We start from the raw sequence: 18540 nt of genomic DNA, 5'->3' as shown, positions 1-18540 counted from the left end.
ATGGGCCGACCACGTGCCTCGTGGTTGCAGCAGATTGATCTGCACCTCAAGGAGATGGGGATGGGCCAGGCATCTGCCTGGGGGGGTAACCAGATGGTGGCCCCTGGAGTACCAGCAGAAAACGGACGCAGCAACAAGCTGCTCCGGCACATGCTCCCATACCTGACCTGATCTATAATCCTCTGAAGATTCACGTCACCTGTTATTACCTCCGCCATCTAACGTGGACGGAGATTATGTTTACTTCTGCCACCGAGGTGAAGGACGTTATGTTTTAACCCCCTTTGTCTGTTTGGTTGTGTGCAGGATATCTCAAAAAGTTGTAGACGGATTCGGATGAAATTTTGTAGACAGATTCAGTGTGTGACGAGGAAGAAATGATTACATTTTTGTGAAGATCCGGATCTGGATACTACAATTTTGTAAATGATTCTTCACCATTGAGAGATCGTACAAAACCGATATATTGCACAATATCTCAAAAAGTTGTGGACGGATTTGAACGAAACTTCGTGGACAGGTTGGTGGGTGTGTGGCAAGGACGAATTGATTGGATTTTGGTGAAGATCCGAATCCGGATCTGGATACGACAATTATTTAATTTTTAAAGTGATTCTTCACCATTGAGAGATGGGGCTAAAAACTATATAGTACTGTATAGCCTGATATTTCAAAAATGTATTGGGCCCAATATGTTCTGGTGGATCAGGCATTATGTGGCGGCCCTTCTAGTTATCCCGCCCCCCCCCCCCCCGGAGGGAGGGAGCGGGATATTGTAATCGTCCGGTTTGTTACTTGACGAAATCTACGATTTTGTCAAGTATGTTGGTTTGTTTTGTTTGTTTGTTTGTTTGTGTGTACGTCTCGCTCTACAGGTCGCATTTCGAGTCGGAATGTCATGGAACTTCACCAATGGACTTATTGGCCACCAGAATAGAACCCTATAACTTTTGGCATGTCAAGGTCAAAGGTCAAGGTCAGGAAAAATTCCTGAAAATCGCGAAAATCCGTATCTTTTAGCATGGGCCGATTTTCAAAAATTCATGTCTCCGCCAAATCTTAACGGATCCCTTTCAAATTTGAAACACGGACATAGGAGGGGAGTATCTTTGACTGGATTAAAAATTGGTCACATCCGTTACGGATTACGGAGGTGATAGGTATTTTAATTTAACATGGTAAGTGCTATCTACGGTTTTTCATGGTAGTCATGATCACTTATGAATCATAATGCCACCAAATGTTCAGAAAAATTACCATTCACAGTGAACAATTTAACGGAAATTTTTGTTTTTTTTATCTTTGACTAAACAAAACTTTGAAATTTTTGGACTCAAAAACACTTTTTGACCCCCAAAAAATTATTTTTAACCCAAACAACTATTGTTGACCCCAAAAACTATTTTAGATGCTAAATCTATTGTTGATCCTAAAAACTATTGTTGACCCTAAAAAACTATGTTTAACCCCAAAAATACCTATTATCGCTCAATATCCTCGATGATACACGATCTTTTTGAATTCAGTCAAGTCCTGGCCCTCTGGGCCATTTTTATTTGTACGTCTTGCTCTACAGGTCACATTTGGAGTCGGAATGTCATGGAACTTCGTCAATGGACTTATTGGTCACCAGAATAGAACCCTATAACTTTTGGCATGTCAAGGTCAAAGGTCAAGGTCAGGAAAAATTCCTGAAAATCGCGAAAACCGTATCTGAGTATGGGCCGATTTTCAAAAATTCATGTCTCCGCCACATCTTAACGGATTCCTTTCAAATTTGAAACACGGACGTCGGAGGGGATTATCTTTGACTGGATTAAAAATTGGTCACATCCGTTACGGATTACGGAGGAGACAGGTATTTTAATTTTTTTTTTGTTTCTTTGTTTGTTTACCCTAAAACTATGTTTAACCCCAAAAATACCTATTATCGCTCAATATTCTCGATGGTACACGATCTTGTTGAATTTCGTCAAGTCCTGGCCCTCTGGTCCATTTTTATTTGTCTGTTTGTCTGTCTGTCTGTCTGTCTGTTAGCAACTTTACGGCAAAACGGCTTTAGCAAACACTATCAAATTTAATCCACAGGTGGGCAATGAACCTTGGACGACCCATTAACTTTTGGTCCAATTGGATCAAAGATCAAGGTCAAGGTCACAAAAAGATCAAAATCATTTTTCGCTCATAACTTCGTCAAAAATGATCTGATTTACTTCAAACTAAGCTTATATTGAACCTTATTCTATTTGTCACTTATAATCCTACCCATTACTATAGTGAAAAATGCATATTTGTGAAGATCTGTGGGGTCCGAAGTTTTGGGGGTCATGGTCATTGGTCAAAATTACAAAATTTCCATTAAAACTAAAACATGGTTACGAAAATACAACTTTACTGGAAAACGGCTGGCTCAAACACTGTCAAATTGTATCAACAGGTGGGTAATGAACCTCGGACGACCCCATTAACTTTTGGGTCCAATTAGGTCAAAGGTCAAGGTCACAAAAAGGTCAAAATCGTTTTTCGCTCATAACTTCGTCAAAAATGGTTTAATTGACTTAAAACTAAGACTAAAATATTTCATATTCTATTCCTTATAATCAACATTCAGGTTAAGGATGTATCAAATTTAAATTTGATCCCCAAAATAACTTTATGCCTTAAATGGGTGGGATTTGTTGTGCCTGGCACCACTTGTTTCAACCGTGTTTGCCTGTTTGTTTGTCTGTGAGCAGGATATCTCAAAGGATTATAGTCAGATTCGGCCAAAACTTTATCGACAGGTAGGTTGAGTGACAAGGACGAATCGATTCAATTTTGGTGAAGATCTGAATCTGGATCCGGATAAGAGAATTTTTTAATTTCTCAGTAATTCTTCATGATTGTGAGATGGGTCAAAAACTATACAGAGCTTGACATTTCAAAATATTGTGGATGGATGACAAAACTTGGTGAGAGAGCTTAGTTGGTGACAAAAACAAGCCGATTTGATTTTGATCTTCTTCTTGCATATGGCAGCTTTCATTTGGTTAGAGCGCGACTATGCTGCTGATGCTGTGCCCCTATAACAGTACACTGGTACCCATTTCGCAGACCTCGGAATGATGACAGGCTGAGTCAACACCACCTGGTGTTAATTCAGTGGCCAACAGGGCTAAAACTCAGGACCCTAAGTTCTCAAGCCAGCCACCCTGGCCACAAAGCCAACACCAGAATTTTTGATTTTGATTAAGGTGCTGATTTAGATCGACCTCTCAGTGGGATACAAAAAGTAAACTGTTCAGCTCAGTTACCTCCACCACCAAATATGGACAAAGGGTATGTTTTCACCCTGTCTGTCTGTTACTCATGAAATTGAAGATTCTCAAGTGTATTGGTTGGTCAAGTCTGTTATTCTGTTTATCACCAACAGGTCACAATTTTAAACCAACCTTCCTGAACCTTCACAAAATGGTAGAATTGGTCAAAAGCAAGAAGCCCATTGATTTTGAGGTCAAAAGGTCTAAAATAATCAACTTTCATCGGATCGACTTGAAATTTGAAAAGGATTTGCATTACAGGTCACTGAATTCAACCACCAATTATTAGTTGTTGAGGTCAACATAGGCCAAAGGTTAACAACAGGTGAGATTTCTAAAATACTAAATTTTCATACAATAGACTTTTTTACATTTTCCATTATAATTTTATTATTATTCCATTATAATTTTCAATAACCCTGTTATTATTTTCACAAGATGTTGGAAATTAAGCATTGACTTGTAACAACAACCTCCATCAGCATCAGAAGTGAGGCAGCCAAGTTGTGCATATTTTTCTGTAGTTTCAGTTCATAACTCTCTTCGCAGATCACCTGACTGGTTGTCGGCAAATGGCAATTAATGGACACGACAACATTGCAACAGAGATATCTAATCTCCTTTATAACAAGTGTAACGTCATTCATATTGAAATAAACTGCCCATGGCTGAATCCCACACCTGCTTGTGGTAAACATGTTGTGATGTGATTAAGACAGGGGAGGGGGAGGGGGATTATTCCTTGAAATTACCAAAAAGTTTCAGAACTCCTTTTATCTGACCCATTCTCCCTCCAACCAAGTTTCCCTCCTGATTACTAGAAGAGAAGTGAGTTTAGAACCAGTTAAATTACCTGTTTAAGCTTTATATGTAGGCAAACTTCTTAACTTCAAGAACTTCAACAAAAATCATTAAGGATATTTATTCCACAAAGCAAATCAAAAAAATATAAAAAATTATTCCAATGCAAGAGAAAATGCTTTCACGTGGTGACAAACCTTGAACACTTTTTGCTTCCGCTCAATGCCCACGTCTGAGGAAAAGTCAACAGCAGGGTTGTCGATGCCAACTTTGGTTATTCGTGCATGCTCCAGCAAAGTCTCCCGGGAGTCTCCACTGGGAGCTTTATTTGAGTTTTCAAGGGAATTCTTGAAGGCACTCAACCGATGTTTGTAAGACGATGGTCTGCGTCCCCTCTCTAAGCCCCTCTCTTCCTGCTTGTTACCATCATCAAAGTCAGAGAGATTCAACGAAGGTCGTGAGGAGCCGATTGGCCAACGATGAGCACCACTTGACATCTCTGGCAGGTTAACATCATCTATAGATGCCAATGGTGCCCAATGCATTGATGGTGGCTTCCCAAAGCTCTTGCTGATGGGACCACTCAGTTTCTCGATGAATTTCATATCCAGCTTGTTTATCTGCATCTTTAAGTCTGTGGGCTTCTTGTCATTCATCACCAGTAGTCTACGATACTTGTCAGCATCCTGCCCATAGCAACCACTAGTTATGTCTTCGGGCTCATGTGGTTTTCTCTCTGGAGGCAATAACTTTCTCTCTTCAACGCTAGGGCTATACCCACTGTGAGTATAATCATCATCAGAATCAGACAATGAAGAGGAAGAGAAAACAGAGCTTTGGTTGAGCATTTCAGTGCTTACATCCAGGGTAGGATCCAGTTGATATGTCTCTTCCACAGACGGTTTGCTCTGCAATGCCTGCTGAAAAAAAGGAGTGAAAACTTCGGTCTGTCGGTGAAAACGTGACCGTGCCGACACCGTCATGAACTTTAGTCCAACTTCATTAGCAATCCTCTCTCCTTCACTTAAAAGCTCTTTTGTCGTCTCGTCCACAAAGAACTCATTATTGTTTTCTGTAATTGCAACAAGTTGAACAGGAATTACTTCCAGCACATCAGACAAGAAAGAAATCAGCACAGACAAGGATGCTCTTCTTTTTGCTGAATACACAAGAATGTAGCCATGGAACAGGTTGCTTCGGTTGAGAGTTGCTGTGTGGTACGACGAAACTGTGATCTTGATCTTCTTCCGACGAGCGCCAAGGAACATTTCCAAGATAAGGGAATCGTTCTGGCCTGACTGGGGATTCATGCAGAACTGTGACTCAAGAAATGGAGTCAAAACAAGGTCAACATTGAAAGGATCCCCACACATCACACACATTCCAATCCGGATATCTGGTTCGTATTCAAAGCGCATGGACATCCGAGGAGGGCGAGCTGCGGGAGGGGGTGATATGGCCAATCGACTTACAATTTCATCAAGCTGGGCCTCCCAAGTCGACTTTGTTGATGCAGGGCAGTTGATGAAAGCAATCTGTAGCATGTTGGCGACCTTTTGTCCTTGTTGCTTCAGCAGGTGAACATTTTGGTTCACAGTATCCTTCTGCGAAGTCAGCATCAACATGAGTGGTAGCACTCCTGAAGGCTCGTTTCCAGATTTGGCCAAATACTCGAGGTTGCTGGAGATATAACGCAGTGATGAGAACGAATTGAAAACACAAAGGCATCCAGAGAACTCTCGGGATGAATTTTGCAGCTGCCTGTTGAAAGCAGTCACATCACCATCCAATGGACTGAGCTCCAACTTGAACCATTTCCCATTCACTTTGCACTTTCCACCATGGAGATGCCGATTCAGTGCTTCCGCAACCTGTGTTGCCAGCCGTCCATCTCCAAAAATAAGCAGAGCTAACTTTTCAGGAGATTCAAGTTTTAAAAGATTGTCAAGGCTTCGAGACTTGTTTTGCGGTGACATGTTCGCAATGACTTTTTCCACCTGGTAATCGATGCATCGTTCTTGAGTGAAACAAGACTCCTTTGTAGGGCGATGAACAAAGAAAATGTGTTTCAACACAAGAGCATCCCGTTCAGCCGAAATGTGCTTCAATGCCTCGTACCTGGAATCATTTTCAAGGCTCACAGTGATGTCTGAAATCTTGTCAAAGTTAAACACTTCTTTTCTGTCCACTTCCGCAAACAATTCCGAATTCTCAAGGAGCAACTCATGATAATCCTCCTTGGCTTTTGCAATAATGCGTCTCTGATGCTCCTGGTAAACTTCTGCCCTGTCCTGATCTGAAAGATACTTGAAGCATAGTTGCTCTACAAACAGGCGACTTGCGTCTTCCCACGTTTTGCCCGGATAGATTTGGCTCGTGGCTTTCAACACTTCAGCAAACTCTGCTTTCAGCTGCCGTGTTTTCCGGAGCGCAATAAGCTTTTGTACGTGGCATTCGAAAGTCGAAGCCCCGTGCTCTATGACGAAATCAAAAGGAATCCGCGTATCTCTGATTTCATCAAGGAAGCAACTGTCTGACCAAGAGGCATCCGACAAGTGCACAAACCATGTGCTGTAATGTTGTTTACCCTGCAACACAGCAGGTACGTTTGACCATGAGATGTTTTCGATTTCCTCAACATTAGGAATTAAACTATCAAAGGCTTTGGGTAAATGTTCCAAGTATTTTCTTTTCGCTTGTTCACAATGCTCAGACTTCAGCCTGGAAACGTGCACCATGAAGAGTTCGTGCACCTTTTTCTCTCCTTGCAGTGCAACAAGTTGTGCATGTGTGGCTTGACCTTCAAGCGTTTTCTTTGTAATGTGCCATTCATCATGATAGTCCACCACAAATTGCTTCAACAGATATTCATATTTCAAGGTGGCATGATCCAACTGTTCTTTGACTAGCTTAGCTGCATCCATAAATGCAATAATCTTTGGCTTCCCTTTCACTTTATCAATTATCTGGGCCAGCATCAAGAATGCAAACTCCAAGTTCACATTCCTCTCCGCAGATGTTTCCACGAGAGGAAGGCTCACTTTTCTCATTGCAGAATAAGCACGCATCTCTTTCAAGTAATCCTCATTAGCGATGTCGCACTTTGTCGCACACAAAATAATAGGTTTCTTAGTCCGACGCAAGGTTGAAAGCAACTTGTCAATGAATTTCAGTTGGGTCTCCTGAATCCTCTGAAAACCATCACCAACGTCTATGCACACCAGGAAGCCGTCCACAAAAAGTTTCCCATCAGGCATGGGGGTCTGCTCGTAGTCCTGTTCAAGGCCCAGCTGGTCGGTACAAATATACATGTGTTTTCCAGCAGAATTCAACTTGACACTGGCGGAACGTTTGAAGTAATTGTGTGGAACGGTACTCTTATGTGGCAGGAAAGTTGCATCGTCAATAAACTCCGTCTGTTCCACAACATTGAACATGTACTGCAGCCCATCGCCCGTTACCTTGCTCGCCTTTCCCCAGTAAAGGTAGTGGTCATTGTTAACAACACGTCCACTGAAGTCCATCTGGCTAAGTATAGAAGTATGCTCCGGATAGTAATCATCAGCAGCAGGATGAACAAACCTGTTGCACAAGCATGACTTCCCAACTCCAACAGTGCCCTTTTCCTTTTCAGTGCCTGACAAGCCAACAACACAGATGTTGAAGCATCGGCTGTCCTTGCTTTTTGACATAATTTACAATTGTAAACCTTGCAACAAGCAGGTTGAGGAATGTCAAACCTCCTCAAAGTACACTCATTTCTCTGTCTTGCCACCACTCACAGACACTCCTCTTGCATCGATAGATCCATGTTATTATCTACAAAAGAGAGCAAACAGAAAGAACTCTGTGAATGTGTTCATAAACTCCATGAACAGTGTTAAACATTGCACAAAAAGAAAAATCAGAGCATTAGAACATCCGATGAGCTCGAAAGTCAACAAAAGTGGTCCAAAGATGTATACGAGTAAGGTTGAGGGTGGGTATGAGAAAGAGCATGTAAAATTGACATGGAGGTAGAGGGGAAAATGCCAAGCTGCCTGATGCTGTGATGTCAGGTTGAAATCATAATACACTATTCAATTTGTTCAAAGTCTACTGACTTTCCAAGCCATGAAAAACTGTCACACAGTTTTGGCTTGTCTTAGCGTGAACCGCTGCCAGGAAATGGAGCAGACCACCACCAACACAAGAAAGACAAGGTAAAAGTTGCCTTTAGATTTTAAAAAAGCTTTGACAACTCAACTTAGACTACAATCATTCATCACTGTAAGGGATGACAACACTGGAAGCTGTGTAACTTCCAAAAACATGCTCAAAACGAGGCACTGCATTGCCACAAAATTATCTGTTTACTAAAATGAGAGCCATCCATCCATCACACAAAGAAGAAGCAGGACCTCTAGTCTTAATGTCATCGATACTAATAAAAGGCAATGTGTGCGTGTGCGTGTGTCCTCCATAACTTCAAAACTATAAAACCTCGAAGCCTGAAACTTTGCATGCACACGAAGAAAACTCCAAGTGCAAGAGTGAAAATTGGGTGTTTGGGTTAATTAAAACACCCTCTTTGAAGATAATTAACAGCCTTATTTAATTACATCCTTCATCAAGTGATCCTTGGCCACCTCGCTGTCTAGTGCCTTCAAGTGTTTCTTGGGTAACCTCGCTGGGGTCTTCAGGTGTTTCTTGGGTAATCTCGCTGGGGTCTGAAGCCACCATAATTTTTGGCCTGCTCAACAATGCTTTGACTTGGAACAGGCCGCAACGATTTCTTAACGATAAAGTTTTTGTTTTGTTTTTTCCCCACTTTCCTCACTCATATTATCGAATGCCTGTTCATGATAGCTACAAATCGCTGGGTATATTGTAATGCTTATAAACGCCTGGAGACGCCAGCGTTCGTGGCATTTTCATTTGTGCATACGAATAACCGAGAGAATCTTTTAAACTAACCAGAATTACAAAATGTAAGCTCCAGATTTGAAAGTATCAGCAGTTCCAACTCCCCCAAAAACGTGTCGATTTGTCCAATTCAGATATTGCACAGCATTTCCGGGTGCATAGTTGTATCAACGGCAATAGGTAATTGCTTGCCAAGCCAGGCATTCCGTTGGAGTGCTTGAGCCACTTACCGAGCTGTACAGTAGAGTTCGTGTCCCGATCGGGATGTACAATCGACAGTTACGACAAGGTAGAGGTACGCATACAGCACAAAGACATGGTACATATGGGTAGATTTGGATCTGTGTGGACTCTCTGCGGGTGTGTGGACATGAAATGCCTGTTATGGGTACCATGGTGACAAAGTTTCATCCCGTATCTAAAGGCCCGGTCACACCTTGACGTTTTAGCCAGCGATGGCAACGTATTAAAATGTATGTAAAACGCTGGCTGACGTTGAACTTTTGATGTTTTTTTTTAAAGATTCGGACGTATTCATAACGAGTTGGTCGTATGCATAACATATTAGTAATGGACACAGAACGTTTCGTTGTGTTATAGATAACTTATACCAACGAATGCTGAACCTGTTGTTGGCCTACACAACCGATGCCCAACGATAGTCTAACTTCGGCATAGCGCGTTGCACGCATCGCCGACGATGTCGTGACGTAGCCTATTAAAAGGCTGACGCACAATGATTCGAATCATAACTGCCGTAGAAATGGAAGTGACAACATCGCGGTCACACCTTGGCGATCTTGCCAGCGTATGCCGACCTAAGAAAAATGTGTCTAAAACGTTGGGGGCACGTCAAATACGGTATGAGTAAGTTTGGTATACGTGAGTAGAACGCTAAAGTACGCTATCATACGTCGTAGTAAGTAGAGTAAGTCAAAAAATTTTAAACATGTTCAAAATTTTACGACGTACTCGGCGTATGACACACGTTCCGCATGCGATGGGGATAAGTTTTACACACGATATGTGGACGCTTACACACGTCCACAAAGGCTACTTATAAGCTACTCGTAAGTCGAAACACGTCGCGGTAATGTCTTTTTTACGCGAAACTTATTTCTAACTTATGTTTGCCGTGCTTTGAACCAATTATTTACGTAGTCCCAACACACATCGACGTATGTAGACGTATTCCAATGACGTCTTCCGGTCGACAAAAAAAAAAAATGAATGTGTTTCTAGCTTACAACTGCCATTATAAAGACGTGTTCCCAGCGGTTTTGGGAATTGGTATATAAAAATGCTGCTCATAAAAGGGGAACCCAACAGTGTTTTCGAGTTCCTTTTTGAGTCGATCTCCATGTCAGCAGTAACAGTATCAGTGTTAGTATTAGTATTAGTAGTAGTAGTAGTTTGTTCATGTTGGCAGTAGTAGGTGAGTGTGAGGGGGAGGGTGTGGGTTATGATGGATCGTCCTTGCGTCCGCGTGTCCACGGGTAGGTTCATAGGCTGCCACTCAACGATTTAAATGGCTGCATCTCCACGATTGAAAGTAGACGCTTGCACTCAACAATTAGATTTTTTTTTACACTCAACGACTTTTAAACGGTACCACTCAGCTAGTTTCATTGTTTACAATGAACGATTTAAATTGCTGTCACTCGCCTTTGTTTTTTGACGCTGGGGTTTGGAAATTTGAAGCGTTTCTTCTGTACGTGTTAAAACGCTCAAACTCGACTATTTTAAATAGACGCTGCCGATGGACAATTGGAATCATAGCCAAGCTAGACATCGAAGTGTGAACATCCTCGTCATGCCGAAGAAAAGTTTGAAGAATGCTGCAAATAAGTGTCCTGGCCGTGGCCGTGGACGCTGACGCAAGGACGATCCATTATACCGACGTCTTTCAGCCTATGAGTAACTTAAAAGTAACGTCTGTTGATGTGTGGCAACGATCGCGTAACGTGCCAACAACACGTTAATCATAGGTTAGAAATAAGTTTCGGGTACGCTAAACATTACCTCGGCGTGTCTCAACTTATGATTAACTTACAAGTAGCATGTGTTGACGTCTGTCAACGATCGCAGACCGTGCATACAACTTGTGGCCAGCGTAGCAGAACGTGTGAGTCATACGCCGGCATACGTCATGAAATTTCAAGCATGAAAAAATTTGAGGACAACCGAAAAGTACAATGTTTAAAGCCAACGTACAACGACGTATGGCAGTGTTTTTCAGCGTGCTCTCAATGTTATCAAAACTTACCCATAACGTATTCAACGTGTGCCAGCATTTTAGAAAAAAAATTCAAAAATCGGCATACGTTGGCTAAAACGTCAAGGTGTGACCGGGCCTTTATAGAGGTTCTTTCAGGTTTTCCTTTGTCCTCGTGCCTGTTTCTAAAGTATTTGGTTATTGGATTTGCTATGTTTCTCTTTGAGTTTCAAAGCAAAACGTGTTTGATAACACCCGATTTCTGAGCCATTTGCCATATTAAGGTATTTTCTAAATTAGAGCCAGTTATTTTTTCCACCCATCACATGCAGCTATTTATAAATATAATGTTTGTGAACATCTCCCGGAAATGTGAAAATAAATGTAGCGTTTTTCGGTGAAAGCTACTCAAGGTTTCTGGGTTGTATACAATACATACTGTAGTTGGTAATCACACTGACTCTAACCTGCCCATTCCCGAAAAATTGCCAATATTGGCCAAGCTGTTTCGTTGATTGGTATCTACATGTGCGGGTTTCAGAATGTGGAATGGAGTCCTCCCAGGGTGGGCTCAAAGCATCCACCTTCATTTCAGTAATGAGGTCACAATTCATGGGCCAAGCTGTGACGTTTTCTGTTCTCAAAGTTTTGTGCCAAGGGCTCTCTTCAGGATCGTCACTTTCAAATGTAGTTCGTTTGTTATAATATTCCAAGGGATGGTTTTTAGCTCACTTGTAAAATAGTTCCAGGAAGCTTCTAGGATGACACGTTGTCCATCTATCCATCCACAAATACTTGCAACTTCTCAGAAACTACACATTTCAATAACATTTGACCACAACCTTCATCACATGTGATGCCATTAAAAAAACTAGCATCCGTTGAAGACAAAGTCTTCGATATCCCCCGCCATAGTAAATGAGGATTAACAAAGTTATATTCCCTCAGCGTGTGCAATATGTATGTGAAGTTTCCCCTTGATCTGACCAGCCGTTCTGAATAAGATGTTTGAAGGTTTTAGGGTAAATTCAATATGGCCACCAAACCATGTGACCTATCAATTAGAAATGAACAAACTTCTGAAAGGATGTCTTAGGGAAAGTGTATGTAAAATTTTGCCTCAATCTGTCCAGCTGTTCTGGAGAACATTTTTTAAATTTATTAATTTTCAATCGAAGATGGCTGACAAACCATGTGACCTATGACATCATAAATTTACATTCTGCCTCCAATCCTCCAGTGGAATACCTGTGTGAAGTTTCGTGTTAATCGGATGAGGTGTGTTTTTCTATCCAAGATGGAGGCAAACCATGTGACTTGTGAGGTCATAATTTTTACTATGTATGCAGACAAGATGGAAGATGATAGTTGCAAATTTTCGCTTCGTTAGGTTATGTGATTCCAAAGAAAACATTATTTAATATTTTTCTTGAATCCAACATGGCTGCCAAACCATGTGACCTATCAATTAGAAAATATCAAAAGGCACCAGTTCACCACTTGCTTGATATGTGTACCAAATTTCGAAAATATATCTTAAGGGGATTTGTAGTTAAGCTCCGGAAACTAAATGTGACGGACGGACGGAACCCATTTCTATATCCCCCGCCAACTTCGTTGGTTGGCGGGGGATAATAAAATGGGGTCTGAAGGGGTCTACAGAGGGAGTTTACTGGGGGGCAGGGGAAGATTTTTAGGGAAGGGAAGGCAGGGAAGGCAGGGAAGGCAGGGAAGGCAGGGAAGGCAGGGAATGCCCCGAAGAGGAATTTGCTTTCTTCTCAAACGATACACACAATTCCGATGAAACTTCACAACAAACTTTATCATCTATGACGTACCAAAGTTTGTTCATGACATTGGAATAATCTGTCTCTAAGGGGATTTAAGGGGGGTTTCCCCAAAAACATGTATTTGCTTTCTTCTCCAAAACTACACATACAATTCTGATGAAACTTGACCACAATCTTCACCACCCGTGATGTATTAAAGTTTGTTCACGACATTACAAACAAGAGCGCAAGTGAGCACAATATACGCCCGAAAAAGTCTCTGTGACACGCACACGCACGCAAACACACTTATATATTCAAACACGTAAATTTATGAAGAACAAGAATGTATATACAGAATTGTGCTACTACATGGAAAACAGCATCCTGGTTGCGATGGCAACCACTTTAGATGACGAACGTATGTCACGACACACCGTCTCCACAGTCTGTGCCTATGTACCAAATATGAAACGTGAAAGTTGAAAACATTGGGAGTTAGAGTGCGGACAGGAACGGACGGACGACCGGCATCACATAATATGCCCCGATATATATATATATATATATATATATATATATATATATATATATATATATATATATATATATATATATATATATATATATATATATATATATATATATATATATATATATATCAGGCGTATAAAAATTGGGGTCTAGGGATTCTATGGGGGGGGAGGGTTACCCCCAAAATATGTATTTGCTTTCTTTTCTGAAGCGTCAAACACTTTTGATGAAACTTGGCCACAACCTTTACCACCCGTGATGTACCACTGGTTTGTTCATGACATTAAAAAAAAAACCCATAGGTAATTACTTTCTTCTCCATTATATATTTGTGGGTCATCCGTGTTTACCAGTGATTGCCTGATTATTTTATCCAGCCACTACCAGGTGAGCACCCAGGGGTACTGCCCCTATCTACATATGTGCTTTTGTCACCTCTGTGTTTAATATCATCTCTCATGTTTAATATCTCTATGAGGTTCTTAGTCATCATTCCTGTAGGTCCAGCTATCACTGGTACAACTCTGGCATTCTTCAGCTTCCAGGATGTTCTCACTTCATTCTTGAGGTCATGGTGTTTGGTCATTTTCTTGTTTAGTCCTGGATCATTTCGTCCAAAATCACTGCTATAAACACCTCAATCAGCAATGCCTTCTTCGGTTTTTTTTGTACTTAAGTATGATATCTGGTCGTAACACTTTGTTTTCAATGTTCACGTCCAATGGGATCATTAGTTCGTACGTGAGCAGTCGGTACTTCCATGTTTTCGGTGTTTATTTTTGGTTCATGTTCCCATAATTTTCCGTAACTGGGACATCAAAGTTTTTGCAGATGTGCCAGTGGATTACATTATAAATTCTGTTGTGTCGTGTGTACAGCTGTTCTGACATGAGTGTTTTTGGGTGTGTGTTCATTCATTAAGCATAACATATCATTCTCTTTACTAACACCACCTCCACCCCTCACCTTTCTCTCTTCTTTTTCTCTCTGTCTCTCTCACTCACACTCACCCCCTCTCCATGCCTCCTTCTTGTGGTATAGAAACATTTGGTGAGGCATAGCTCTCCCCACCTCCCACCTCCCCTTTCTTCTTGCTCTTCCCCCCCTTCCTAGCTTCCCCTCCCTAATACCCCGTCAGCAAAGCAACGGGTTGTATTTGCAAGTTAAAAAAACTAAAAAGAGTAATGTGTGAAAGCTAATAATCGATTTTCTTGTAACAAAAACTCATTTCGTGATAGAAATTCCCGTTTTAACATTCCTTCTTCACGTGATTGAAGAGGCATCATGAATGGGAGATTAATGTATAGTGGGTTCCATCGGTAACATTTATTATTAACCTCCGCCATCGAAGATCGGAGGTTACTGTTTTCACCCCTATTTGTTATCTTGCCAAAACAAAGTTTTTGCAAGATATGTTAGTCAGCTTGTATGTTTTTTTTTTTTTGTCTGTAATCACGTATTGATCACTCTGCAGAGCACAGTTATCATTGGAAATTTTTGTAACTTCGCATATCAGTCTTATAGAGGTCCCTTTCAGCGCATAAAATTCAAGGTCAAAGTCAAAGGTCAAGGTCACTGTCGCAAATCAGAGGAGTCGACGAAACCCTTATTTTTTGAGTAATTTTGATCGGATCGTCTTCAAACTTCATGGGAATATAGTTTATGGTCTGGCGCTCAGCTGATTAATTTTTGGTGGCGATCGGCCTTGACCTTCATGGTTAGCGCTGGAGGTCGAAAGTTTTTGACCCCAAGGTCAAATTTTGAAATCTTAGACACCATATTGAGTAATACCTCATATGAAAGCGCTTGATAAGTGCTTTCCAGATCTGTCAAAAGTTTGATGCTATGAAGTTATTTGATGACGTCATGACGAAAAAACGGATTTTTCATTAAAATGTAATTTCCTCAGTTCTCATCAAAATCTCTTGATATTTCATGTACAACAGTCCTGGAGAGATACCATTAACCGTACGGAAATATAAAGGTCAAGGTCAAAGGTCAAGGTCACAATAAGGTCAAGCATCAAGGTCGACGAAACCCTTATTTTTTTAGTAACTTTAATCGAATAAATAAGTCACTCATGTTCACATTTTGGCAAGATACTGGTCACCCTGGGGGTGACATTGGTTTTTTTTGTTTGTTTGTGAACAGTATTACGGAAAAACTCCTCGACGGATTTCGACGAAACTTGGTGGGAGGGTTAGGTATGGTCCAAGGATCATGCCATTAGATTTTGGACTTGGTCCCCCCCAAAAAAAAATTGTTGGAGAAAAATATATATATTTTTTGCATTTCTACATGTTTTAAGTGATTTCCAACCTCCCCCCTCACCCCCAAAGAAAAAGATTAGAGAAAAAAAAAATTTTGCAACTTTTTTTTCCAACCAAATTTTTATTTTTTTTATTTTTTGCATTTCTACATGTTTTAAGTGATTTCCAACGCCCCCCCCCCAAAAAAAAAAAAAGGTTGGAGAAAAGAACTATAACTCTGTCAGCACTGTTGACATCATATTTCATGAATAAGATATAAGGTTCACTTGAGTGACCCAGCAGTATTGGCGGCGGAGGTTTTGCACTCTCCCGAGTGCTCCCCCTCTAGTTGAATTCTAAAACGGCAGCGATCCTTTAGGACACGGAAAGAGCACACAATTATATAGAGTAATACTTCTCAAAACAATAGAAATATAAATACTTCTAAGGCCAAAAACAAAAACATCTGTTTCCTATTGCATGGCCAAAAAAAATTGGGTAGGTAGGTAGGGAATTTTTTTTTCCATGAATACATTCATACAAGTCGATTAAAAATGTTTATTTTCCTTGGTGGTGGTAGTGGTGTGGTGGTGGTAGTGGTGGTGGTAGTGGTGGTGATGGTGTGGTGGTAGTGTGGTGGTGGTAGTGGTGGTGTGGTAGTGTGGTTGTGATAGGGGTGGGGTTGGTGGTGATGGGGGGGGGGTGGTGGTGGTGCACTCGACTTGCTAAAATGCACTTTATTCTGTCTTAAATTTCTCTCCATATTTATCAGTGCATGCATGCTGAAAATATGCATTGTTTATTAATAATATATATATATATATATATATATATATATATATATATATATATATATATATATATATATATATATATATAGTTTAACAGCAAGTCTAATGCATTTTTGCAAGTCTATTGCACCACCACTACCACCACAACAACTACCTCCACTACACCACTGCCACCACCACAATCACCACTGTCACCATCATCACCACGGTCACCATCATCACCACCATCACCACCACAATAGGTGAAACTAACCGTGAAAAGACCGATCCACAAAGCAGTCCTCGTGCGCGTTTGACTCGGGCGCCGCCATTTTGAAACTCTCACTGACGTAACACACGGGATTCAAAATGGCGGCGCCTGAGTAAAACGCGCCCGAATCCAAATTGTCAACAAAAATCGTAGGGTCGCATATAAAAGCAATGGGTCGGTAGGAAACCGGAAACAAACTACTTTTTTTGTTTGGCCTAAGATATAAAGCTGAGTTCGTATCTGTGGGTCTGTTCGTCTCTGGGTGGTTCATAAGCTCCGCCCATTCTACAGGCCACGCCCTCCAGAAATCACCATCTTTTTCTCTTCACATAGCTCAGATTGTTTTAAAGGCCTCATGTACATTTGAAGACTGAACATCGCATCTTCTATTATTAAATGAAGATACCGTGTTGAGGAAACAAAGGTATATTTTGACTACAGCTCAAACGAGATAATGTATGTTTTGTCCGCAGTGATTGCGGCAGCTGTCTAATATACACCGCCCAATTAAGGTACGTTAATTCTCATATTATGCAGAGGAAAAAAAGAAAGAGAAGATATTTCATTTAAAAAAAATATATAAAATAAAACTTTGTGGGACGTCAAACGCAATTACTTTATATCTGCGAGACAGTAACGTGTCGCTTATAACTCAATGTTTGCTTTCCAGAATTTGCAATGACTGTCACAAGCAAAAACAAGTGGTGCCAGGCCCAACAAATCCCACCCATTTAAGGCATAAAGTTATTTTGGGGATCAAATTTAAATTTGATACATCCTTAACCCCAATCTTCACAAATATGCCTTTTTCACAATAGGATTGTGAGGATTTTAAGTCACAAATAGAATAAGGTTCACTATAAGCTTAGTTTGAAGTAAATCGGATCATTTTTGACGAAGTTATGAGCGAAAAACGATTTTGACCTTCTTGACCTGACCTTGACCTTTGACCTAATTGGACCCAAAGGTTAATGGGGTCGTCCGAGGTTCATTACCCACCTGTGGATACAATTTGACAGTGTTTGAGCCAGCCGTTTTCCCGTAAAGTTGTATTTTCGTAACCACGTTTTAGTTTTAATGGAAAATTTGTAATTTTGACCGATGACCATGACCCCCAAAACTTCAGACCCTACCGATCTTCACAAATATGCATTTTTCACTATAGGAATGGGTAGGATTGTAAGTGACAAATAGAATAATGTTTACTATAAGCTTAGTTTGAAGTAAATCAGATCATTTTTGACGAAGTTATGAGCGAAAAACGATTTTGATCTTTTTGTGACCTTGACCTTGACCTTTGATCCAATTGGACCCAAAAGTTAATGGGGTCGTCCAAGGTTCATTGCCCACCTGTGGATTAAATTTGATAGTGTTTGCTAAAGCAGTTTTGCTGTAAAGTTGCTAACAGACAGACAGACAAACAGACAAACAGACAAACAAACCGGACGACTATAATATCCCGCTCGCTCCCTCCGGGAGGGAGCGGGATAACTATCCCGTTTTCACTTCTGTGCCAGGTATGAAAAAAAAAAGAAAAAAAAAAGAAAGAAAAAAAAAAGACATCCCTACACATGACATCATGCAGCAATGTCTGCAATAGCAGGAATGCACTAATAAATTGGAGCCTCTTTTATAACATCCTAAAACTCATGGAAAAATATGATAGAGGAGAGAGAGGATAGAAAGTTTATTTGCTGATTACTATGAGAGGGCAAAGAAGAAGAATA

General features: G+C 40.7%; 1 protein-coding gene across 3 annotated transcripts in view; it reads right to left on the bottom strand.

Annotated features, from left to right (window-relative positions):
* Positions 1-18540, bottom strand: part of LOC147028410 (rho GTPase-activating protein 5-like) — a 104780-nt gene that overhangs the window by 74174 nt on the left and 12066 nt on the right. For all 3 annotated transcript variants that reach the window (XM_085878775.1, XM_085878776.1, XM_085878777.1), the window contains exon 2: positions 4298-7919. In XM_085878775.1, coding sequence (XP_085734901.1) covers positions 4298-7792 — 3495 coding nt within the window. In that variant the 5' untranslated portion in view covers positions 7793-7919. The remainder of the gene's footprint in view (positions 1-4297; positions 7920-18540) is intronic.

Source organism: Eptatretus burgeri, chromosome 4 (genome assembly GCF_056783735.1).
Source record: "Eptatretus burgeri isolate ZD-2024b chromosome 4, Ebu_testis_v1, whole genome shotgun sequence".
Taxonomy (NCBI): domain Eukaryota; kingdom Metazoa; phylum Chordata; class Myxini; order Myxiniformes; family Myxinidae; genus Eptatretus; species Eptatretus burgeri.
The sequence above is the reverse complement of the archived record's forward strand: the minus strand, read 5'-3'. Positions and strand labels throughout refer to the sequence as shown.